General features: G+C 31.4%; 3 protein-coding genes across 3 annotated transcripts in view; all 3 read right to left on the bottom strand.

Annotated features, from left to right (window-relative positions):
* Positions 1 to 60: 60 nt before the first annotated feature.
* Positions 61 to 8,466, bottom strand: LOC146528791 (phospholipase A1 member A-like). Its single transcript, XM_085202760.1, has 7 exons — positions 8,230 to 8,466; positions 3,939 to 4,083; positions 3,234 to 3,459; positions 2,177 to 2,357; positions 1,673 to 1,864; positions 1,175 to 1,343; positions 61 to 527 (listed from the first exon to the last, which is right to left on the bottom strand). Exons 1-7 carry the CDS (start codon positions 8,285 to 8,287, stop codon positions 425 to 427), a joined length of 1,074 nt encoding a protein of 357 aa, XP_085058886.1. The 5' UTR covers positions 8,288 to 8,466; the 3' UTR covers positions 61 to 424.
* A 2,128-nt stretch (positions 8,467 to 10,594) lies between these two features.
* On the bottom strand, positions 10,595 to 14,112 carry LOC146528790 (pancreatic lipase-related protein 3-like). Its single transcript, XM_085203358.1, has 7 exons — positions 14,019 to 14,112; positions 12,484 to 12,574; positions 12,233 to 12,381; positions 11,788 to 12,039; positions 11,421 to 11,612; positions 11,068 to 11,239; positions 10,595 to 10,706 (listed from the first exon to the last, which is right to left on the bottom strand). The coding sequence occupies exons 1-7, from the start codon at positions 14,050 to 14,052 to the stop codon at positions 10,613 to 10,615; spliced, it is 984 nt and encodes a 327-aa protein (XP_085059484.1). The 5' UTR covers positions 14,053 to 14,112; the 3' UTR covers positions 10,595 to 10,612.
* Positions 14,113 to 15,540: 1,428 nt separating this feature from the next.
* ft (cadherin-related tumor suppressor fat) overlaps positions 15,541 to 26,072 on the bottom strand; it is an 84,496-nt gene continuing 73,964 nt past the window's right edge. The window contains exons 5-9 of the mRNA XM_085203872.1: positions 25,733 to 25,920; positions 25,143 to 25,565; positions 24,531 to 25,032; positions 18,948 to 24,306; positions 15,541 to 18,633 (exon numbers count right to left, since the gene is read on the bottom strand). Coding sequence (XP_085059998.1) covers positions 16,032 to 18,633; positions 18,948 to 24,306; positions 24,531 to 25,032; positions 25,143 to 25,565; positions 25,733 to 25,920 — 9,074 coding nt within the window. The 3' untranslated portion in view covers positions 15,541 to 16,031. The remainder of the gene's footprint in view (positions 18,634 to 18,947; positions 24,307 to 24,530; positions 25,033 to 25,142; positions 25,566 to 25,732; positions 25,921 to 26,072) is intronic.

The following is a 26,072-nucleotide window of genomic DNA, read 5'->3' as shown; positions in this document are numbered from 1 at the left end:
TCTTTAGATATCTATTACAATCTAATAAAATTACATCTCAGTTTTGTTTTACATATATTATTATGTAAAGTCAATGGTAACTAATACGAGTATAATAATCCATAAACCAAGTAAATCAATTGGTCACCTACTTAAATGAAAATTTATCGCATTATAATGCCTTTGTAAGCACCTAATTATTAATTATATTACTTTTCTTGTAGAAAGAATAAAAATTATACAATAAATATAACCGAAATATATTATGTAGTGCTTAGCTCTTTTTTTCATTCAATCCCAACTATTCGAATTTCAACATTATTAAAAATATTTTTTACATACCCTTTACCAGGTAACTTAAAATATGAGGTAGGAACTAAATATTAAGTTTAAAAATAGTTCACAAAAGTATAAATTTCGCATTTAAAATGACAGTTTTGTTCTATCAACTATAGGATGTAATAGATCTTAATCTTCGAGATTTTCCCGGGAATCCCCTGGCATAGGGAGGATTTGCATTGGTCGTCACATAGTATACGCCTCGTGCTCTTAAAACAAAAATATTATATAAATATTACTGGCACCATCTCATCATTGCACAATAATTCTTCTTCGCATTTCTCTTCGCAATCTTAATGTAAACGTGAAAATTGTGGGTATGATAGGGGGGATGAATGAATTATTTTCATTACTTCACTATGGTGTGGCGTTGAGTTCTTTGACACAGCAGGGTAGGTAGTGGGAACCTAGTGTTGAGGCACTTCCCCACTTTCAACCGAATTTCGAGGCATTGCGTGTTGAGTGGCGGAACTCAACGCCGCGCTTTGCCTTGACACCAGAGCGAAGAAATGGAAATATAAATTTAAATAAATATTTCATTTCCTCGAGTGGGGATCGAACCTATAACCACTTGCGCTTACAGCGTTTACACTTTGTGCTCCTGCTCCATGACTATTGAGAGTTCTGTCACTCAATCTGCATTTCTTAAAATTCGTGTGGAAAACAGAGCACAGAGAGTCATGACACTCGGTCTACTCTGCTTATTTCTCCACGTACAAGAAACCTCGCAAATCGTTGATATATATGCATTTTTTTTAGTTCCTGGCTTCATCATAGAGCTACTCTATAGAATTTTCGTTTTGGACAATGTAATAACTTGTAGTATTTAAACTTGAATTTTAGTAAAGTCACTTACTTGTGTGTTACATGTTCACCCATTAGGACATATTCAGTGTCCTTTGGTTCGCACCAACCGATTAAGTAAGAGAATAAATTTGGACACGGACCAGCCCAGAAACCAACTTTACTGTTAATGGACTCTATAAAGTATGGTGTGACTTTCGTGTGGTCACAGGATAGAGTCTCTGAAAGGTAAAAATTGTTTTAAAAAAATTAATATATATTTAGACATTAAATTATTACATCTAAATATATATTAACATTATACATGTAGAAATATAAGAAATTACAAAAAAAAACTAAGAAATGTATCTAAAAACTTAAGCTAATCAAGTTATCAGCGCCATCTTTGGGATACAAGGCATATTAGAAAATGAGCGACATCTAGTGTATTTTGACATTATTACTTCGAACAGCCTCACTCAAGCAATTGAAATTGTATAATCATAGATGTCACTTATTCCAAAATATATAAAATTTATAGATAGATAAACTTTATAGATAGGAAACGTACGGAAAATAGTGTCATGTGCACATCCAGGCTGGCTTGAACCACCATTGACGTAGAAGTCCGCGTGTCCATTCGGCCCCCATTGTCCAAGTATACCGGCTCCGGTGTGAACAATATCAACAAAATGTGCATCAGTATAATCCAAATCTCGAGATCTGTTGTTACCCATATAGAAAAATATTGTTGGATCAAGACCTAAATTAAAAATCAGGAGTTAATATTATTTTCTTTTTAAATATTGACAATAATATGACTAGAATTGTTTACCCACTGTATGACTGATTCCTATATAAGTGGAATATGTAAATTAAAAGCAAAAAACATTTTTTAGAAAAAGCTCTAAAAAGGAGAAAATAAAAAAATATTTTTATTTTGTAGATATAATAATGTGAGACATACGTGACTTAATATCAAGTCCTCTTTGCAACCTACCACGATTGCGTCTATATATTTATAAAGGCTGTTAAAATCACGCATAAAATAATAAAATTTTATTAGTTATAATACCTGTTATTCTTCCTAGTTTCCCTTCTGCTAAATGATTAGCCACTAAACCAAGAATATGTGCACCGACGCTATAGCCAATAGTGTGTATTTTCTCTGGTGGAACTGGTTTTATTGGGTGGTACTGAATGTACTCCACTAGCTGCGTTATGCACATGCTTGCAAAGCGGGGAGCCCATTCTATCTAAGAGTAAATTTGATGTTAAAATAAACATAACAAAATAAAATGAAATTTTATTGAGGCAAGTCGTAGCGCAAGGGCAGAAGCCTGCGACAGGTTGTGGGTTCTATGGGAGGAAATGAAATATTTAATATTTTTCGCTTTGGTAACGAGTTCCGCCACTCATAGTGAGGAAAACGGGGAATGGAAGTGTTAATAGGGGAGGAGTGTCTGAACACCTAGGTTTTCTCTGCCTACTCTGGTATGTGCGTGAATCTATAAAAAAAGAAGAAACTATAATCAAACTCAAGAAACCAAAGTTCTTTAGTAAAATTATAATTCGTCAGTATTTACCTTGACGTTTTAATTTTGTTTTTTATTAACAAAACCAAAATTATATAATAATTTAATATAATTTGACCAAAATTATATGTCGTATTGTATACGAAGGTTCGGCGTGTTTCGACATCTAACCCTCACTTATTAGCACTTCTAATTTAGTGCCTACCGCAAAATTTTACCACAACAACAACCGACTGCCTAATGTCTTAAATCTTAATATACGTATTTAATTACTATAAACATTATATCCTAACGACTGTAAAATTTTATATTTAATAAAAAAAATTACCTATTAATAAATTTAATTATACATGATTCAATAATTTGGTAAAACTTTCCTCTTCACTTTGTTTGCAACAATATATAAATATAGAAATTACTATCATTTCTCATTACAAAATAAACAAATGTGGTGCCTTGAAATATAGTACCTACTATAGCCACATTCTTATACATACATCAACATTAAATTAAATAAAAATTTTTGTAGATCTTTGAACTTTTAAAACATGTCGATCTAAAATTGCAAATGAAACTGGTTTATTCATTAGTAATAACCTGACTGAGGCAAGGTTCCTTCACAAGTGTTCCATAATCCACTATAATAATATTATAGTTCCCCCTTTTAAAGTAGGCTTCTCTCATGTCAGTACTAGGAGATAGGTTCCTTCCTCCTCCAAATCCATGGACCACTATTTTCGTAGCGTGCTTAGGATTGTACCGGGAGAATGTAAGCGAGTTATTGTCAAGTGTATTTATCAACTCTCCTTTCTCTTGTGTCGATCTGAGGACAAAAAATTATAAACGACCTTGACTCAATTTTTAACTGTTTTATTTTTACATTTAATTTTTATTATTACGAAACTGTTAAAATCTGTAGACTACACATAAGAACGAGAGAGTACAAATGAGATAAAAAATACAATTTTATAAAGTAAAAGAAAAAAAAATAAGTAATTTAAATAGCTTTGCGCTATACGCATATGAGCAAGTAGGTTTAAAAGAACAAATGTGAACATCACTATACATAATAATTAACTTATTACTTAACTTTTAATATATTTATTTCAAAAAACTAAAATTACTGGTGAACAGTGTGTTTCAAGGTTCCCTCTGCCTACCCTGCAGTGTGCGGGATACACTGTTAAGCTGATTATTTTAAGTAAAAAAAATACAGTCCAATTGATAACCTCCTTCTTTTTGAAGTCGGTTAAAAATTACAACTAATATACCATTTTATATCAATGTACCAAATAAACAAACCTTGTATATAAAAAATATTGCATGTTTGGATGTGGACACCGAAACGGCGGCGGGATACATGATCCTGTTTTAAAAAGATCTCTCACAGACTGAGGTTTCTTTTCACGTTCGTCTTTTACCGAGTTCTGTTCTTGAGATTGAAGCACTGGAAAAATTATGTGTGTCAAAAGATTACATTAATGCTATTGTCATATATATGTATGAGATTATGCAATCTTCGTAAGAATGTGTTATTACAAAATTATTAGCTCATATACGACGGTTGACGGAAATGTGAGCAAGGAGGTAGCTGTTTTTTTAAACGTGTTTCTTTGTTGCAAATGTTGAGCGTTTACTTGAAATACCTGCATAATAAATTGTAGACTCTTTTTGTGGAACTGATCTTTTATTATTTTTAAATTCTTAAATAACTGTTACTTATAGTTTTTAGTGTTATTTATATTTTTTTAGTTCTTTTACCATATAACAGGGAAGGCGAAGGGAACCTAGTTTTCCATTCAATTTCGAAACATTGCTTGTAGAATGGTGGAATTCAAAAGCTTTGTCTTGCCATTGTAGAATATTAAAAATAAGGTTGCGGCTATAGCGTTTACAGTCAGTCTATCTATCCAGTGTTAAATTAATTTCAACAATTATTCATGTACAACCTTCGTAAAATTATCTTTACTAGCACGAAGGTCAACTCATTTTTATAGTTTGAAGCATGCAAACTCATTCACTATTATTATGCAAAACAAAAATATAACTTACATATTAAAAAAATATTATATTATAACATTTTATAACGAGACATGTTTTACCATATAAAAATTATAACATGTTATTGAAGTATGTTACAAAACCTCCGTGTTTCTTAACATTGATCGGCAAGGTCTTTAGGTAAACATAAAGTCTACACTAATTATATTCCAAAACGTTTATAGTCATTAATATAAATACGTTAATATTATATAGATTAAAATCAACTTCACGCTGTATCACGCACACAGCAGGGTAGGCAAAGGAAACGTGTTAAGACGCTCCGTTCCCTACTTTCCACTGAGTTTTTCGAGGCTTTGCGTGTTGAGTGGCTGAACTCAAGGGCAGGTTTTTGCTTTGACGCCAGAGAGAAGAAATAAAAATTATACGAAATAATAATTCATTCCCTCGAGTGGAAATCGAACTCACAATCGTCATGTTGACAATCAAACACTTGTGCTCCTAAGCCATAATGGCCTCATTCGGTATATATATATATGACCGATTGTAAGAATTCAAATTGATAAAAACATGTTGATTGTAGGTACTTAATTTCTTAAAGAATTCTTGTATCCGTTCGACTAAAATGGTTTCAAAATTTTATACCAGTTTCACGAAATAAGTTGATAATTTTTAAATAAATGAATTTATTCTAAATATGTAAATGTACAACATATATTTTATTATAGTACCTTTACTTACTAAATATTAAAACTATAACAATAAAACGTTAGTTTCACTTAATTTGGTACCTACATGATTATACAGCATAACATGTTCACATATAATTTTCCTTGTTTTTATTTAGGCTTCGTCGAAATTGTATCTGTAATTTCTATAAAATCGGTATTTTCGGAATAAACTTAAAACCTTCGCAAAGTAATAATTATTCACTATCAAAACATCAAAAGGTCCGAAGCTATATTTTAATAAAATATTTAAGTTGTGTGTTGAAAATTAATTATATCGTTAAGGCATATTTGCATACTGTAATTATATTTAAAATTTAATATTTTACCTAGCTACCGTCTGTTATTACACAATATAAGTAGTCAGTAGTTCTAAATTCTAAAAGTAAACAATTCATACTTGTAGGCGTAAATAAAAACAAAAAAAAATATTACAATGAAGAGAACTGTGATATGAGAAGTTTATGCAATCGGGTTTCCCACAAGTGTCCAACATAGTGTGATCTTTCTGGAAATGTATTATGTACCGTATAAGGAGTCAAGTATTACTGGATAGCGCAGTGATTATAATCGAAGTGAGACAGGTCACGACACTTTCACTTTTAAACTGATTTGCTTTTTAAATTATCGAATATAAACTAATTTTAAATAAAACGTTAAAAATTATATGAAGCCAGTCGGGGGGTAAGTGTGTGAATGTAAACGCGACTGGTCGTGGATACGATTCCAACTCGAGGAAATGAAATAATTAAATTTATATTTTCATTTCTCCACTCTGGTGTCGAGGCAAAGTGCGGCGCTGAGTTCTGCAACTCGCAATGCCTCTATCAATGATTCAGTTTAAAATGGGGAGCAGAGTATCTTAATACTAGGTTCTAAATGCATACTTTGCTGTGTGCGGGATACGGCGTTAAATAGATTTTTTTAAAATGTAGTAGAACCAAAATTAAAATTAAGTTCTTCAATCGAATGACAATTGTATTATATTATATCATATTTGTTTATGTTAAACGCTAATCATTTTAATAGCCTATCTAGTTTTAATAATGATTACTTCTCATTGTTTTACATTTTTTGTATTGTTTACGTAAACAGGAACAAAAGACATCAACGAGCACCAAGACGAAACGAGCAACTTATATTTTTGTCATTGACATTGAGCTATTATAACAATTCATGTGAGTTATATCTATTAATAGCAAAAAATATATTCTAAAGTGAATAAAACAAAGTGAAGGAGACTCCAATATAAGTGATACTAATACAAGTAAATTTATGCATACGTTTTTATTTAGTGTTCTTACATAATCTGTTCGAATACACCAAAAACGAAGTTTTAAATAAATACTTTATAGAGTTTCATCATCTAGAAGAGGTAGCACTCGATTTAAGTAATAATTAATTTAATATTATCTGTATTTTTGAAGTTTATTGACTTCATTATATCAATTTTTGCAAAATAATTTTCAAGAAATTGTGTATTAAGTGGCCGCCGCTGTCACATCTCGCTTTGTTTTATTACCAAAGCGATAATCGAATCACTAACCATTGTGTTTATATTCATATGCTGAGCCGATATGCTACTACGGCCTCTTCTATCATAAACAATACTCCTTCTACCACTAAAAACTATATTCCTAATACAACAACATAATTGGTTTACATTTTTTTATTTTTAGCATAATAGATACCAGCTATGGTTGTTATTTATTTCATTTAAATTATAGCTCTCGTAATATATACAAACATCGTATGATATGTTATAGATTGCTTAACATATTGATAATACATGTCTCAAGATCAACTTATTGCTCAACAATTTTCAAGGCAACTTATAGTTTTATTTTCATTTATAAAAGCAATATCACGTAATATCAGCCTATAACAATAGTAAAAACTGTGTAAAAAACATAATATATTAGTGTAAAAAATGCAATAACCTATTGTACAAAGCTAACACGTCATAAATAATTATTAAAGATGATTATATATAGATAATGATTATTTTTTGTAAAATTTTTTAGCTATGTTCAATCATTACTACATCGGATGACCTCTAGCACTAGTATGTAGAGGTTACGCGTCCTTACTCGTAACTACTGTATAGCCAACTATACTTACCGCTTAGAAAAAATATTCTTTCAATAAAATTAGAGTTAAAAAAATGTTATTTATTCTTTATTAAAAATAGTATAAATATATGTTTTTAGCAATTGCTAAATTTTAATTTAATAATTTAATTTTAACTTAAAATAATTTTTATTTAACAATATAAATATTTATTTTTATTATAAAAAAATATATTTATGAGAACATTTTAAATCAGTTTCGTTAATAATATAAAAAAATAAACTTGAAATATAAAATAATATATTAACTTGTATGTGAGAGCAATGATTATGCAACGAATGTTGGCCGACTCACTTTTGTAACGTAACCCACTCGGAAGTAGGCGCATTGTGTGCAATGCGTCTCTACGCGCTATAATACGCTTCATTTATTTCAATATATCACTTCATTGATGGAGTTAAACTTACATATTTTAATTATATAGATTTATAAAATTTAATATATATTTGTCAATCGTAATAGAAAATAACTTAATAAATAGTTTTTTTTAAATATATATAATATTATTTAATATCTTATTATTTAAAAAGTAAATACATTTTTAAGTTTTTCCAAATTAAAAGCCAAAATGATTAATTCATACGAAACCAGGTCAGTGTTTATATTTTACATATAAAACATAAAATGAATTTCCTTTCAAAAATAAATGTCTAAAATAACGAAACATAATTACGAATATTTAGGTAGTATAATTTTAAAACATTATAATTATGGTAATTAGTGGAGTTGCTTACCAGACACTTGCAATGCTGAAATTCCAATAATTAACAACCACTGTTTGTGTGCCACCATTATTATTATATTATATATAAATAGTAAATAATAAAAAAAATATCACATAAAATCACCAAAGTAACATAGTGAATTAAAATTATTGTTTTATTAAAAAAATATTGAATAAGTATGCACGTGAGGTTTATATTTCAAGGAACCCTAATACGTCTGGCACGTACGTTCTTAGTTTCGTTACTGACAGCGAAAGTGAGTGTACAAACCTTGCCGTATGGTTCCTCTTGCGAAAACAAAGACATAAATTTGCTTTTAAATTATCAGTATGTTAATATAATTATAATTTACTATCATAAATTTAAGGTATGGAGATTTTTTATTATTATTATTAAATAATTATGGGCCATGTAAGAGCAATAACACTGCGTCTGTCTGTAAACGCAATGGGGATGATATCCTCATATGAGGGATTGATAAACTTATTTCAATTTTCTCGTTTTGGTAAGAGGAAACGTGGCGTTGGGTTCCGTTTCTTAAAAAGCTGCGTCTCGAGTTCGCACGAAAAGTATTTACTATGTAAAACTATATTAACACAAACTAGTCGTTTACCCTTTTATATGGGGAAAACTATACAACTAAAAAATGTATAATTTATGCTTTTTTTATTTCCATACATAAAATTATTAATAAATATTTTGTAACTGTCGTCTATTATACATTTAATAGTTAGCTTATTTATCACACTATTAAAATTTACACTATAGAATAAAATTAGCTTCACGCTGTATCCCGTTAACAGCAGGGTAGGCACAAGCAACCTGACGCCGAACCCGAACGGCAAATTTCGGTCCTTTGCGGGTATGCCTCGCATGGCTATGGTTTGCCTCGACATCAGAGCGAAGAAATAGAAATATAAATTTAATTAAATATTTCCTCGAGTGGGGATCGAACCCATACTTTAGTTATATACCCTATACCACACTTTAGGTATTATCATAATATTGAAAGTGGAAGGTATCAAATGGTATTTCATGTAAATAATATGTAAGAGTATACCCTTATTTCCTCAATAAAGTACTCCTACCGTTGAATATTCAGAAAGCTAATGCACAAGACATGTCGTGAAATTGATACTGAAGCAACTACAAATACAAACAGTTTTTTTTCCCCTGTTTATGTAGATTTTACTCAATTTTTTGTGACAAATAATATTCTATTACGAATTCTAAAACATTTATTAAGTAACATTCTATTAAGAATTCTAACATTCGTTGTTGATATGATATAGATACACGGATGTCCAGTGTTATTGTTTATTTTTTTAACTTCATACTCTGTCCCACAAATAGAACATAGTATTAAGATACTCCATTCTTCTCTTTTCGTCCAAAAGTCACATTTTGTCTATGAGAGTGGGAAAATGGAAAAGATTTATAGCCCCGACTGAGGTTGAACCCACACCCATCGCGTTTGAGACCGACGCTTTCCTATTCTATTATGATTGTCTCAAATTACATATTTATAAGTAAAAATATACTGGAAATTATAAAATTTTACATAATGAATATTTAAAAGTATTTTCTACATACCATGACCTTTTTTGATATATAGCTAAATATAAAAATTAGACATATGTCGAGATCGTTGCAACATTTGCGCCATACTATAAATACAGGTTATTAATAAATATGTCAAAGTCGCGATTTTGCAATACAGAACGAGGATGACTATAAGGATATTGACAAAGCTGTAGAGTGCAAGCGACTGTCCGCCGTCTGCATCCGCCATGAAATGTGGTGTACCGGCCCCGGCTGGTTACCTAATAATGGAGCCGTGTTCCTCGACTCGCACAACGTAAAAACCAGCTAACAATTCTTAATTAAACTTGATGTCGTAATACCTATTTGGCGCCAAAATGTTATTAAATATGTCTATAATTTATAGATTAAATGTGAGACTAACATTATGTATATCCTTTTAGATTTTTTAAAAATATATTTTGAAATTATAAAATTATGGTCTCTTATGGTTGTGCAGTTCGTTTATAAAAGTTTTTGGTTTCTGCTTAGCATTTTTTGTTATTAATACACATAAGTAATGAAGGTTAACGTGTTTCTATATGAAATGCGGAAGATAATTAATAAAAACGTTAAAAAAACCTCCTTACTTGTTTTTTTTTATTTAACCCAGTAACAAGAGAGTTGGGTCTGCTACACCCGTCACGTTTTATTTTGCTTATAGTTTTTTTTAGGTTCATGCTATATCGCGTACACAATAGGGTAGGCAGAGGGAACCTAGTGTCTTGACACTGCGTTCCCCACTTTCGTATTCTAATTGTTCGTGTTTTTTAGGTGTTTAGTAAAAAATAGATCGATCTATATGATTTATTTAATTGTACTGAGCCATTTTGAATCTTGCGTATCTTGGTCCTCGAGCATAGGGTGATTTAGAATTTGTATTAAAGAAATAAATACCTGAAGCACTGAAAACCAATTACATATTTAAAACATTTGTTCTTTTCAACAAAAAATAAATCTGAATGAAAATGAATGTAATGCTAGAAGCATTACCTTCATTTTCATTCAGATTTATTAAGATTCATTTCAGATTTACTAAGCAGAGTTTGAAAGCATATATTAATAATTGATCAAAATAAAATCCAAAAACTTACAACGTTATGGTTTGTTGGTTTGAATAGATTAATGCTAATTTTCATATTATCATAATATATAAAAAAAACAAATTTCAAATGCTTCAGAACTCCGCCTTATCTTTTAAAATAGCAAAGTTGAGTTACGTATTCTTTTATAAGGTAAAAGTAAATAAATGTTAGGCTTTTTTACCTCTGGGAAACATATTCGCCGAATATAATTTCTTCGTTAGACTGTATGAACTCGCACCAACCAATCATGTACGTGAACCACGAGTAGCATTTCGTCGCGTAGAAGCCTTTATTTGTTATAATTGATTCGGCGAAGTATGATGGTGCCCGAGCATGGTTACATCCAGATGTTGCTGAAAAATAGAGTGTCCAGTAGAATTGAGATATTATATGATTTTAAATGATCTCTTGGTGAACTTGGATGAATTTATTATATATAAAGTTTGTTTATAATATAAAGAGAAGATGAGATAAGAAGTAAAAAAGAAACAAAAATAAACTCGTTTCACGTTAATGAATCAATTTATCACATACTTTGATTGTGAGACGGCCTACATCCAGGTTGGTGCATTCCTCCATTTGCATAGAAGTCGACATGCCCACATTGTTCTAATTTTCCTTTTTCTAAAACATTAGTATGTAACACATCCACAAAAAGTGCATCATCCGCATCCACTTTATTATTTTTATCCTTCGTTGCAAACATCGGTAAGGCAGGGTCTAAGGCTAAATTACATTAAAATTAATTTATTTAAATTTAATAAATAACAGTCCGTATTTTGAAAAATATTATGTTATTTTTTTCAAAATAATTTTTGAGCCTTTAATTAATTCTTATAATTTTTAAACGTTTATATAATAATAATCGTTAATTATTAGTAGGTACGTCAACCTCATTTACCTGTAATTCTTTCCAGTTTACCTACTTTTAAATAGTTTTGAATGTAACCAGATGCATGTGCGCCGAGACTAAAACCTATGACATGAAAGTATGACAGCTGCCACTCGTGCTCCTTTACTAGCTGGTCTATTAACTGCGCAGTGCACATGCCGACCAGCTCGGTGTTAGTGGCTGCTTGGACATAACATGGCTCTAATGCCACTTTATTATAATCCACGCTTATAATGTTATAATCACAACATTCCAAATATGCTAAAATAAAATAAATGTTAAAATGTGTAGTATTAGGCACGAACGTATCATGGTAGGATTCGTCTTTATGGCGTTTAATGTAAATAAAAATAGACGAAAAATTAAAATTATTTAGCGCAAATAATATCTTCTTAAACTTTTAAAGAATATAAAAAATAAATAGCTGAATAAAAGCATAATTTATGTTAAATACCTGGTCTTATTTCAACATTAGGAGAAAAATCTCTATGGCCAGTGTATCCATGCAGTAATATTTTAACAGAAGCGTTTCTGACCCAAGGCGCTGAGGTAATACTATTGACATCTGATGTTTTCAACTCGTGTGGGTTATTTTTATTCTCTCTAATATGACAATGAAAATCGACAATTGTGTTAAATTTATATAAAACAAATAAACGTTAGTATTAAATGATTCCTATAATAGTTTTTTAAATATTTTCTTACCTGGTGTATAACCAAAATGAAATATTAAGATTTGGACATTCTAAAGGTGGTGTAACACAATCATCCGTCATCGAGCCAAAAGATATTTGATCTGAAAATTTGTCGATAATTCATGTATATATAAAACTGTGATTGACTAACTGACTGTCTAACTAAATGTGCATTGGCACAAACCTACAAACCTAAAATATTCTAAATAGGTATTTTATACTAAGAAGGGATTTTTGCAAAATCGATCCCTGAAGTAGTAAAATATAGAGTTGAAAGTTTGTATTATATATCATTTCAAAAAAAAGGAACGTATAGGAATTTTAAGTTATAGTTTATAAATATAAAATAGTTCATGGAAAATCGAAAAGCACTCACAAAGCAGCAGGCGACATAGCATCTATTTAAAAACTTCTTGTAAGAACTAAATAAAATTTACTTCTATAATATGTAGACGTGTACATATACTTTTTTATATTATTTAGTAAGTATCCAATGAGATGTAAAAAATAAAAATATATATTTTTACAATGAATCATTTTGCTTAAGCAACATTAAAAAACACCTTGACGATAACGTACGACAATAAATGATAAGATATACTAAGAAAACATAATATTTATATTTATAAAAAAAATATTCAAATACTATGAAGGTGATACACAAATTAGCCCAGTGGATAAGAGAGGAGGAGTAGTCAAGTGCGAGTCGCATTTTTTCGTTTTCGAGTTGGCATTACATATCTCGACTTAGTCTTTTTTATTTAATTTGAAGCACCCAGTATTTACTATGAAGGGTTTCAGGATTATCAAATTATTAAGGGTCAATAATTGTATTTCATATATAAATGTTAATATATATGAGTCTATCATAAGCTTATAAGATATATAAATATTAGTTTTTTATATATGAAAGGAATTTATTTTAAGTTTTTCATAAGAATACATATTGTTGGGATAACTAGAACGAGTAATTAGTATAAACCGAATAAGTACAACGCCACAAATTATAATTATTTACAATTAACTGAAAATAAGCAAATAAATTACATAAATATTTTACGTATCAATAGTAAAATAACTGATTTGCATTCCGGTAAAGCAATATAATGAAATTAGGTAGTTGTTTCTTTTTTTTTGTAAATAAAAAATGCCGGTATTGCTAATAGTATGAGAAAAGAATAGAATACGCCTTACTTAATTTGTTCGTAATGGATTTATAATTGTGTCATATGGTCAATATTAACTACGATTAACTTCAAACAATTAAATTATATAATTCACATTAATTATACGCAATTAATACACACGACAAAAAACTTTTCCATCTGAGAGATGAATCTACTGGACTTGGCATGTAAATATAGAAAATGTTAAAAGAGAATTTCAAAAAATCCTACGCGAACGGAAACAATTTTCTATTTTATATAAATATGATTCTGAATTCTATACTGAATTCTGGCTATATATATTAAAATCTCAGGAGATTTTGTTGACAGCTTATTAAAAACTATAAAACTGACTATTCAATTCTTGAAAAATACTTACAGATGCATATGAAGATTAATAATTGTAATAACATGGTCGTTGTTTTATATAAAAAAAAATATTTTCACTCACTGTAAATTTAAAAATATTAAAAATATAAATTTATAGAATTCTAAAAAAATACCGCTAGCATCAATGTCATTATCATTAATGCCTATATATTATCATTGAGTCTCTACGTTTAAGGTGAGCCTATAATAAAAATGTAACTGTACATTAAGTAGGTTGTCTTTTGACGAATAATACTAAGATTTTTGCTTCGTCACTTTTTAAAAATTCTACACTAGTATTGATAACTGACACAATTTTGTAATAACTCAAATAGGGTTGTACAACATACTGCGTGCATTTCATTAGCGCGCACTTAAAATTGAACAGAAAAACGTTTAGCTATTTTCTTTTTGTGTTTCTGTTTGATTACTAGTATAATTTATTTATTTATAATTTATTTATAATTTATTTTTTTGTTATGTTTATATTTCACGAATACATTTATTTTCCAGCTTCACGCATTGTATTCCTTCCGGCATGTAGAGGGAGCCTAGTGTTAAGACTCTTCGCTCCCTACTTTCCGCCGAATTATAGAGGCATTGCATGTTGAGTGGCGGAACTCGACGGCGCGCTTCGCCTCGACACCAGAGCGACACCAGATATTAAATATTTCATTTCCTCCAGTGGGATGCGAACCCACGTTTACGTTCACACGTTTGTACCCCTACGTCAGGACTGGCGTTAATATATTATATTTACAATTTCTGTAAAAATTTTGTAATAAAAAATATAAATAATCTATATGGAGTATCCTAACACTAGGTTTCCTCTGCCTACGTATGCATGCTGCATATACGGGATGCGGGGTAAAGTTTAAAAAAATAATATAATATGTCAGCATTTAACTGCTGTACCATTAAATTCTGTCGTAAATGTATCTATTAAAAATGTCTATGTGTAAATGTGTCTATTAAAAAAAGTGTAGTAAATGTGTTATTCTCATGTATAGACTACGAGTTACATCATTGTAAAGTTTCATCTAAATTCGTTCAGTAATTTTTGTGTTTACAAACGTACACATTTATAACTTATACGTAAAGCAAAATGTATATTTTACACTCCATTGCTTTTATTGTTCCAAAATATGTAAATAATGTCACAGAACAAGGTTTTGTCTCCTTATCGCTGTAATGTACCATTTGACTCGGATATGTTCTTTTTAATAGGCCCTTTTAAAGCCCTATTTGATAATGAAATTAGTACAAATACGAAATTAACTAAAATGTTCACAATTGTATTTCTACTATAGTATTTGTATAATAAATACGTGATAATAAAAAAGAATATTACTGAAATATTGATTACGACAAGTATAAACTAATCGAGATAATAAAATTGAAGTTCTATTTTATTTTTCATATTCTAACAATATAAATGTTAATATATAGATCTCAATATAAATGTGCTCTTGTGTGTTACTAGCTTTTCAAAAGGATAAGTATGATCTGGTATTTTAAATAATATAACAAAATAATTTAATTCATTTATTATTCATACAAATATAAAATCAGTCATTTTGTTTGTAAAAAGACGCATTTGGCACGTAGTTTTTTAATTAATAATATGGCTAATACAAAATTGCAATACAGTTAATGTTTTTTTAAAATATCTTGTAATATTTTGATAGAGGTCCAAAAATATATATATACAATAAATGTCTGTATTTTTTTATATCGTATATCCTTGCTATTCTTGACATTTCAGTAAATGTCACAATGCGTTAAACAAACTAATAGGATATCAGATTTACAGTAATTTCTAAGGCAATATCTACATAATATTACTACATCTATTTACAATGAGGTTCATGATAATATCTTTTTTAAATACATAATTACTTAACTTTTATCTCTTATTTTTCAACAAGATATGGCAAGAAAGAGAAAACTAACATAGAATCTTGATACAAGATCCCAACAATTTTGTACAAAATTAGTATATCCTAGAATATATTTACAACGTCTAAACGTACTCTTCGGACGGCTTCGGCGTTCCGTTTGGTAGTCTTAAAGAGGAAGACATGCGACCATTTACTGCAGAGTCGGGTAACTCCGCAATGTCTTTATAAACACCAATCATACTTTCAAAATTAGGACCCCAGTTTAGATAGTCACCCCAACTTAAAGTAGCTGGAGCTGGTGATCCATTTGCTTGTCTGTATAGCACTGACCCCACATGTGGAGCTAAATCATCGTCCGACGCGACCAAAGTACTTAAAGAACCACGAAAGGATGAGTCGAAACTTTCATATGGTGGTGGTAAGATTGGCTTCTTATTATTATTTCCATTATTTATATTTTGTCTTCTCACTTCTTCTGGTTTATCAGCGCTAATGCTATTGTTGTCATATTCTATTTCAGAGCATGTAAAGCTATCATTACCACTTTCATCATCTGAACCAGTTGAACTTCTGTTATCAACAGGAGGAGAATGATGTCTATGGGACATGTGATGACCAATGACACCAACACGTGGTGCTTCACTTGAGCTAGATACTGCATCAAGGGTAGAAACTAAGCTTGATGTTCGTTGTCTTGCATTCATTCTTTCGATTTCTTCTGCAGTTAAGCCCACTGCTCCAGATCCTACAGAGACTACTTTTGAAACTTGAGGTGTCGCGCTAGGGGTTTTTCTTCCCGCAGAAGAACTTTGACCACTAAGCTGTGACATTACGGGACTATTTAAACTGCGTTCACTATTACTATGTAAGGCGTCCTTACCGACACCTCCTGAACTTGAAGTTGTTGCTAATAAGGCACTTTGAAGTGGTTTTCCTGATATATCATGAAGAGTTAGTATTCTTGGTTGCTGACTTAATTCACTGCTGGGTGACAATCTTGCTAGAGGTGTAGTTTGATGTTGTCTTGACTGTGGAGGTTGCTGTGAGGATTGTGTGATTACTCTAGGTGGATATCCACTCGGATGATGAGGGGAATGTCTATGTTGTGGAGTTTGATGCTTATGATGATATCCTGCCATTGGAGGTGGAGTAGCCTTATATTTTCTAATTCCACTAGCTTCTCGAAATCCTTTATAATGGTAAACAATATCAATATCAGAAGGAGCTATAGAGCTTGCATTTTCAAGGTCATAGTGTTCAGGTATTTCAGAATTCATATCTATACCATTCGGATGATCATGTGGATGGTGTGACGTATTTATAGATGGTGGAGGTTGAGAATGATGGTCTTCTCTAAGCGCTGGACTTTTACCGACGACTTCTCGTTCTATAATATCTGGTCTTTGAGGTCTTGGTGCGTCTAAGTTCATTATTTCCCGATCTTTATATTTTTTTGACAATAACTCAGGACCGACAATATGCCCAACGTTTTCAGAAATATAACTATTAAGACTTGTCTCGTTGTTATGTACATTTCTGCTCATTATACTGTCATTTGTTCCAGCTATCAAATTAGGTGCATTAAGCATAGCAGCACCACCATTTTGTTTAGTCTGCACTACGTTTGTTTTTCCAACGGGAGTGTTAAGTTGGTCTTTATTTTTTTTACGAACTCGATAAACTATATATGATACTACAATTGCACAAATTACAATTACAAAGAACGTAGCGACAGCCGTAATACCTATTGATAGTGGGCTAGAACTTTTCGTTGATCCAGCACCAAGTGCACTGTGACACCCAGTAAAAATTTTGCCTGATTTAATAACGTCTTTAAATATACTGCCATTTCCTATAAATGGTTGAACCTCGTTGTTTATACTAAAGTTGGCTAGACATCCCTCAAACTTATTATAATTTGATATTAATTCAGTTTTTATGCCTCCTAAGGAAATAGTAGTCAAATAAGGATCCAAAAAATCATGAACACCTGCTGCGTCTAACTCTTCACCAACATTTTTTCCATCAACAATTAATCGAATACTTCGGCCATGTCCTAATAATGTTATATTATGCCAATTTCCATCTGCAATATCTTCCTGTTCTATTTGACTCATGTTCACAATAGTGTTTTGCTTAGAAGTATAACTAATTTTACCGTTTAATAGTTCGACTAAAGTATAATATTTATCGGTGCCAGCATAAAAAAGGACTCCATCCTTTTTAAGCGTTCTAAAGGAAAAAGATAAAAGTTTTGTTGGATTAGACACTTTAACATTTAACTTTACTTTAGTTGATTTTCTTTCCCATAATGTGCTTCCAACATAAAATGAATCTAGTAATTGCATTCTTCGATGTTTTTCTGATATTATGTAAGTTATATATCCATTTTCACCAACTGAAATGCTCTGAAGAGAAATTTGACAGTCAGGCGAAGTTAAGCCGTTGTGACACTTACAATAATGAGTTTTCCAAGAATCAAAGCATTCGCCAAGGCCACAGATGTCTTCTTTGTAACAAGGTCCATTTTCTTTTCGTTCACAATTAGGTACGACTCCATGAGCGTTTAGGGGATTGGTTAAGTTTAAGACTCGGCCGTTTATTGTAATGCTATGCATACATCCAACGAAATCGTCAGAATGGATTTGCCCTGGACGTTCTAATACAGGATCAGATTTGTGAAGCCCACCAATTAACAGTGGCTCGTTGTTGAAGTTTAAAGTTCTGAAAAAAAAAAATATATATTATACTTTAATTTTGAGTAATTATATTTTTTTATGTTATTATGTAGAAATATTTGAATAAAAATGAAAAAACTTTTAATTCATTTTAAAACTAAATATTTTCACTGTGTTTAGTTACGTATATTATTATAAAGCTCTTTATATCTCTATTATAGTTGTGCATTCTATCATCTAAGCCACCATATAAATAATAATGTAAAATAATGTATTACATGTATAAATTTACTCAGACTACTCGATAGAATGAAAAGGAAAAGGAGATCAATAGTATATATTTACACTAATTATACATACCCTGCTTGTCCCGTATCGTCTCCGTAGCACACGTCGTCACCTGGTTCGCATTCACTACATACATCTCCATGGTTAGTACAAGAGGCCATACTGAGGGATATAACCCGGCCGTTTCTTGTAGCTGTTAGCTTGTGCCAATTACCATCAGCAAGATTTTTGGCATTATTTATTAAAGCTACTGATGTAATAGAAGTTCTAGCGCCACCAAATGAGAAAACTGGTTTTCCTCCAATTAATTCAATTGCAATAAAATCAGATCGGCCACCAGTTTGGGCACCATAGTTATAAAGTAACAGAGCGTCTGATTTTGTAGTTGCAAATATAATTGTTATATCATTTGTAGATGCGTCTAATGCTGGAAATTGCATGTAAGAAAGCTCATTGAAACCAAATGTAGAACTTTCACAATGTGTGCCATAACGACCATTTGTACAACTGCATCGATATCCGGGCTTAAGGCTTATACATATTCCGCCATGCATACAAGGATTCGGTCTACAAGAATCTACAAGTGCTTCACAGTGACTACCACGATATCCAGGTCGACATAAACAAAAGAATGCATTTCTATCGGAGCTTTCTTTACAGGAACCACCATTTTTACACGGATTGCTACTACAAACATCATCTCGTTCCAGTTCACATGTTTTACCTTCACGTCTTGGCGGACAACTGCATACAAAGTCGTGGCTCTGCTTTCGACATTGTCCTCCAAATACGCAAGGATTCGGAGAGCAGGGATCTTGTCGTTTCTCACAATTTTCTCCCATAAATCTATCAGTGCAATGACATATATATTCATGACGTACAAGAGGTGAAGAAAGTATCAAGGTTGAACTTTCAGTATTTTTTATACCTTCAAACACTTTAATTGCATCACTACATATACCTTCATTCTGACATTGATGCACAGAACAAGGGTAAAAAGGAACAATAATTTGTGATTTTAAAACTTTCTGAACTTCTGATTTTTTTGATTTTAAATATGATTCAGTATTTTCTCTTTTCCAGATTACATTATTTTCTTTTATAGCAATAGTTACATCTATGCCTCCATCGACTTCATTAATGCTATATAAATAAATATTTTCTCTATTTTTTAAATCTACTTTAAGAATTTCAAGCAAAACTCTGTAAAAATGAGTCAAAAAATCAGATGATGTCATATTTACTAATTTCATAGTTACAGATTGTTCGACAGTATTATTATCAAAAGAAAAGTACTCAATACTAACGGATGAAATTACTTCTTTGTGTATACCGTCATTTCCAGATACTGAAAATGAAAATCCTTGCCCTGGTCTTACAGCGCTTGTATAGAGATCACATCCTTTTCTTATATTAAATATGGATAAAGTGCTATCTGACGTTGAGTCTTTTACAATTTGGCACTTGTAGTCACCAACTATATCTGGGTCATTAGGCTTAACATCAGCAATTTTTCCAGACGGTATTTTTTTATTAAAAGTATGAACAAGAACGTGAACAGATCTAGGGGTTGGTGAGTTGTCATTTCTATCTAATACATTAATCTGAATTGAGTAATTCGAGCGCATAACAGGTGTACCACTGTCTTCAATTTGTATAGTAACATCTAAATAAGGAGTGATTTCTCTATCAATTTTTTTAGTGGTTAATAAAATACCTGTGTGTTTATGAACTTTAACATAGCTTTGATGCTTACCACCAACAATACTGTATGAAAAAGGAGCACCGTTTGGTGGCAAATCTGGATCTGTAGCTGATAGGGTAGTAATGCTTGTGTTAGGAGGTTCATTTTCGTATACGGATCCATCGAAGTGAACTATATCAAATATTGGACCGTTATCATTTACGTCAGTTACTGTTATTGTAACAGTTGCAGTACCAGTTTGTGGAGGAATTCCTGTGTCGATAGCACCAATTATTAATGAATATACTGACAAAGTTTCACGATCTAAATGTCGAGCAACTTCGATTTCACCATTCTGAGGATCAATCTTAAAATCTTGATTAGGGTTTCCACCAATAATTGAAAAACTAAATTGATTGTTTTGTGGACGAACATCTTTATCAATAGCTGCTACTTGTATAACTTTATGACTGATGCCGGTCCCCTCTGAAACACTAGCTTCATAATAATGTCGTAAAAATTCAGGTGGATCATTACCATCTTGTATTGATATAATAACTTGAGCTTCGTCAGTGTCATTTCCATGTATACCACCGGAATTTTTTGCAAGCACCGTTAACACTACTCTATTCTGAGTTTCTCTGTCTAAATACCTTGCGACTCGTATCACTCCTGTTTGTGAGTTAATACTAAAACCTTTATCATTACTAGATCCAACAAAAAGATAATATATTACACCATCATCGCCCCTATCTTGGTCAGTAGCTTGAATGACACCAACTTTAGAACCAACTTCAGCAGATTCGGATACGTCAAAATGAAATACAGGTTGTATAAATTTTGGATAGTATTCATTTACCCCTGTTACATAAATAATTATTTCGGTTGTACTACGCATTATAGAGTTTGGATTCTCCGCCATGATTTCTAATGTATACATAGCCTTTTCTTCGTAATCAAATATTTCATTAGAAAATATTTCACCTGTATTTTCATCTATTTTAAACAACGATGACATATCGTTATTAATATGATATTTAATTACGGCATTCTTAGAAGAGTCGACATCGATTGCTTGAACCTTATATATAAAACTATTAATTGGTGCGTTTTCTTGTAAGTAAGCAATATATTTGCTTTGATTAAATTGCGGGGCGTTATCATTAATATCTGTCAAAATGATTGTTATAGTCGCTGTTACCTCTTTTGGTTTAAAGCCGAGGTCTCTAGCGGTGATATTTAATCGATACTCTTGAATTTCATCATAATCTAGTGGTCTTAATATGCTTATAGTGCCACTCACTGGATCTACTGTAAATTCTTTTCCTTCGTTCCCTGATGTTATTGTATACCGTACGATTCCATTTGGGCCTGCATCTGCATCATTGGCATTCAATGTAAGTATAGAAGAGCCAACCGGTTCATTTTCTGGGACAATTACTTGATAGCTTAGAGCTGTAAATTTCGGACTATAGATATTTTCTCCAGTTACAACAAATATAATTTTAGTTTCGTCCCACTGAGGTGGTACTCCACGATCAATAGCCTTTACTTTTAAGTCATAATATTGACCAGTATAATAAAATTGTTTGCTCACACTAATCCAACCATTCATCTCATCTATAGAAAAGTAGGATGTTCCATTTCCATCATACACAAAATAATTTATTTCAGCGTTGATTCCAAAATCTAAATTATCTTCAGCCTCTAATTTAATTATTTTTTCCCCAAGTGTTGCGTCATGTGGTACTGGGACTAACTTCTCATGACTCTGAAATTTAGGTTTATTGTTGTTTGCATCTACAACATTGATAGTGACTAAGCATTCTGATGACATAGGCGGCTTGCCATTATCTGTTGCAACAACTATAACTGAATATGTGTTCTCGGGAGAGGAATTAATCGACGTTCTTTTGTATGTCATCACAAATTTACTTAATATTTCTCCAGTGGCGGGATCTATAGTAAAGAGATCAGATGTTTGTAGCAACGAGTAAGAAATTATGGAGTTTGGTCCTTGTTTATCTTTATCTGTAGCTATAACTTGACCAACGAAGCTATTCTTTATTTGTAGTTCTGGAAAGTTAAAGCTATAATAGGAATATTCAAATTCGGGCGCATTATCATTTTGATCTTGTATAGTTATTGTTAAAGGTGTTTCGGAACGCCAAGCCCCATCGATTGCGGCCACCTTTAATATATATTCATCTTGAAGTTCTCTATCTAAGGATCGGGCAACTGTAATATTACCACTTATAGCATCTATGACAAACTTTTCACCAGGATTATCAACAAAGCTATATGTGGCATTAGCATTTGGACCAATATCTAAGTCGGAGCTGGTGACTCTTATAACAAAAGAGCCTATTTCTGCATTCTCAGTGACGTTAACACTAAACAAACGAGTAAATCTTGGTGGATTATCATTCTTATCGGAAACAGAGACAAGGACTGTTGATGTGCCAGTTAATTGAGGAATTCCATGATCGACTGCTTCAACTAATATTTCATAAAATGGTATTGACTCCCGGTCTAATGCCATATTTGTATATATTTCTCCGCTATCTGAATCTATTACAAAAGTTTCCTCATAATCATTTATTAATTTAAATGATATTCTTCCGTTTTCATTGGAATCATCATCGTGTGCTACAATTCTAGTAACTACCTGTGGTGGTGACTCTTCCTCAGGTACCGTGGCGTTGTAAAGTAGTTTTTCTATTACAGGGGCATTATCATTCGCATCAGTTACTTTGATTTCAATTTCTATAAAAGATTTAAGAGGCGGGTTATCAGAATCTTTTACCTCAAACCATACCTCATAAAGAGGCATAGTCTCATAATCAAGTCCTTTTCCAGTTATGAAAATTTCTCCACCTATTGGTTCTACTCTTAAAGCATCGCCAACATTTCCTCCAGCAATGGAGTACTGAAGTAAGCCTGTTGGACCTTTTTTTGGTGAAGTTGCGGAGAGTCTTGTAACAAGAATACCTTCTTGAGTATCTTCAGAAAATGTAAAAGTTAATTTGTTATTTATAGTAAATTTTGGAAAATTTTTGCCTGATTTAGGAATAAGAATTAGTTCAGCGGAACTGTGTCTCGAAGGTGTACCATTGTCAGTAGCTAAAATTATTAAATTATATGTAGATCTATTTTTGTCTTTATATTTCAACAAGTTTTCCTTTGCTTTAATGACACCAGTATCTCTATTTATATTAAAAATATTTTGGGAGTCCCCTTCTAAATCATAAAATATTTTCTTATTTTGGCCAATGTCATTATCGCTTGCTTTAACACCAAATATGAAATCGCCTGTATTGGTACGTTCTGAAATATAAACTTCATACACTGCTTGAGGAAACGAAGGGGTGTTATCATTTTCATCTTCAACAATTATGGTAAGATTTGATGTAGCAGTTCTTGGATCGGTAGTTGAAGAATCTTGAGCCATGATAATTAAGTAGTAAGTATCCCATTCTTCTCTGTCCAATGAGGTATTAGTTGAAATTTCACCAGTTAGAGGGTCTATTTTAAATCTTTCCGATTTATCACCAAGAAGGCTGTATCTGATCTTTGCATTATTTCCAACATCCTTATCTATAGCTTTTGGTTGAAGAATAATAGTATCGGAAGGTAAATTCTCTTTTACATTCGCTCGATAACTTTGCCTTTGAAAGTCAGGATTATTGTCATTTACATCTTGAACAATAATTTTTACAGTCCCAGATCCAGTAAGGGGTGGCGATCCTACAATAAAAAGAACATTTTAATATTGGTTCGGTTTTTAATAGTACAACAAGAAAATAAGTTATAGAAGTTGATTATATGTTTTATTTAATTATTAATTCAGCGAGTATATAAAAATATTCGATAAAACCGAATAATTGAATGTTAAACTATATTTAAAGTAAAAAATACAGTTTTACTATAATTTATTTACCAAGTGACTTTTTTATATGTAGTTGGCATACCTGTATCCATAGCGACCAACGAAAGTATGTATTCATCTTGAGTTTCACGATCGAGTGTTCTTAAGAGAGATATTTCTCCAGATGATGCATTAATTTTAAATAAATCTGCATCTCCTTCTTTTATAAAATATCGAACTTGATTATTAAACGGTGGTGAATCGGCATCATAAGCGTGTACTTTTAATATAAAACCACCATTTGGTGGTATAACATTTTCCATGACGTATGCTAAATATGGGGAATCTAAGAATGTTGGAGGGTTGTCATTAATATCCTCAATAGAAATTGATAATTCAGCGGTATCAAATTTGACATCATCTTTGGAACAGTCTTCGGCTCTTATTGACAATATATAACGTGATTTCCTTTCAAAATTAAGATTTTTAGCAACCCTCACTATACCAGAGTCTTCACTTATACTGAAATCTCTATTTTCATCTCCCGAGGCTATAGAGTATCTTACTCTACCATTAGCATCTTCATCAATATCTGTTGCAGAAACCTGTAAATATAATTTATATTTTACTAATACATTTCATAACACTTTTTGCTGTGCTGCTTTTTGCTGATTTTTACAAAAATAATAAATAAATGTAAATAAATGTTTTTTACCTCTAAGACGCTCGCACCGATACTAGCATTTTCAGGAACCGAGGCACTATATTGTTTTGGGTCAAATACAGGACTATTATCATTCTCGTCTAAAATAGTAATAGTTATTTTTGATCTGGTTATATTAGGTGGTTCACCTCTGTCTTTAGCAGAAACAAATATAGTATAATTTGATTTTAGCTCCCTGTCAAGTTTTCCGGTTGCTCGAAGTATACCGTCCACATTTCCTAATGTAAAGTAACCATTTACTTCTGGACTTGATTCCATGAAGTATTCCACATAACCGTTACGACCTTCATCTTTATCTATAGCTTTTATTGTCATAACTACAGTATTAAGAGGTATATTTTCAGATATAGCAGTTGTATTTGGAGAAATAAACTCAGGCGCCATATCATTTACATCTTTTAATTGAATCGTGACCTGTAAATTATTTTAAAAAATGATTAAATTTATTATTTATATTATTACTCGAATGTATATTAAAAATATACATATTATTTAGTATCTTTGTGGAAGAATCTATAAGTTATATTTATTTTTAATATAAAATATTACATCGAAAAGAATAAGAACGTTGAGTAACGGACCTGAACAGTCGCTGAAAGTTGCGGCTCAGGTGGCTTTGCTGAATCTTTAGCAGCAATTATTAAATTATATATAGGAAATGTCTCCCTATCAAGTTGTTTTGCAGTTACAATTGTACCATTTGGTGTAATAGTAAAATCTTGGTTTTCATCCCCAGATGTGATGTAATACGTCAGCTTACCATTTGGTCCTGGAAAATATACACAAAAAGACTTAGATAACGTTCGTTCACACGTTCTGTTAGGAAACCAATAGTATATTTGTTATAAAAATTGTTGTTCTTGCCCATATTATTATTTTACATGTGAATTGAATAAGTAATGCTAGTGTGAAATAACGTCA

This window comes from Heliconius melpomene, chromosome 19, assembly GCF_056956725.1.
Source record: "Heliconius melpomene rosina isolate 202511_hmr_F chromosome 19, ASM5695672v1, whole genome shotgun sequence".
NCBI classification, from domain to species: Eukaryota; Metazoa; Arthropoda; class Insecta; order Lepidoptera; family Nymphalidae; genus Heliconius; species Heliconius melpomene.
Note: the sequence above shows the minus strand (reverse complement) of the source record. Positions and strands in the feature narration are given on the sequence as shown.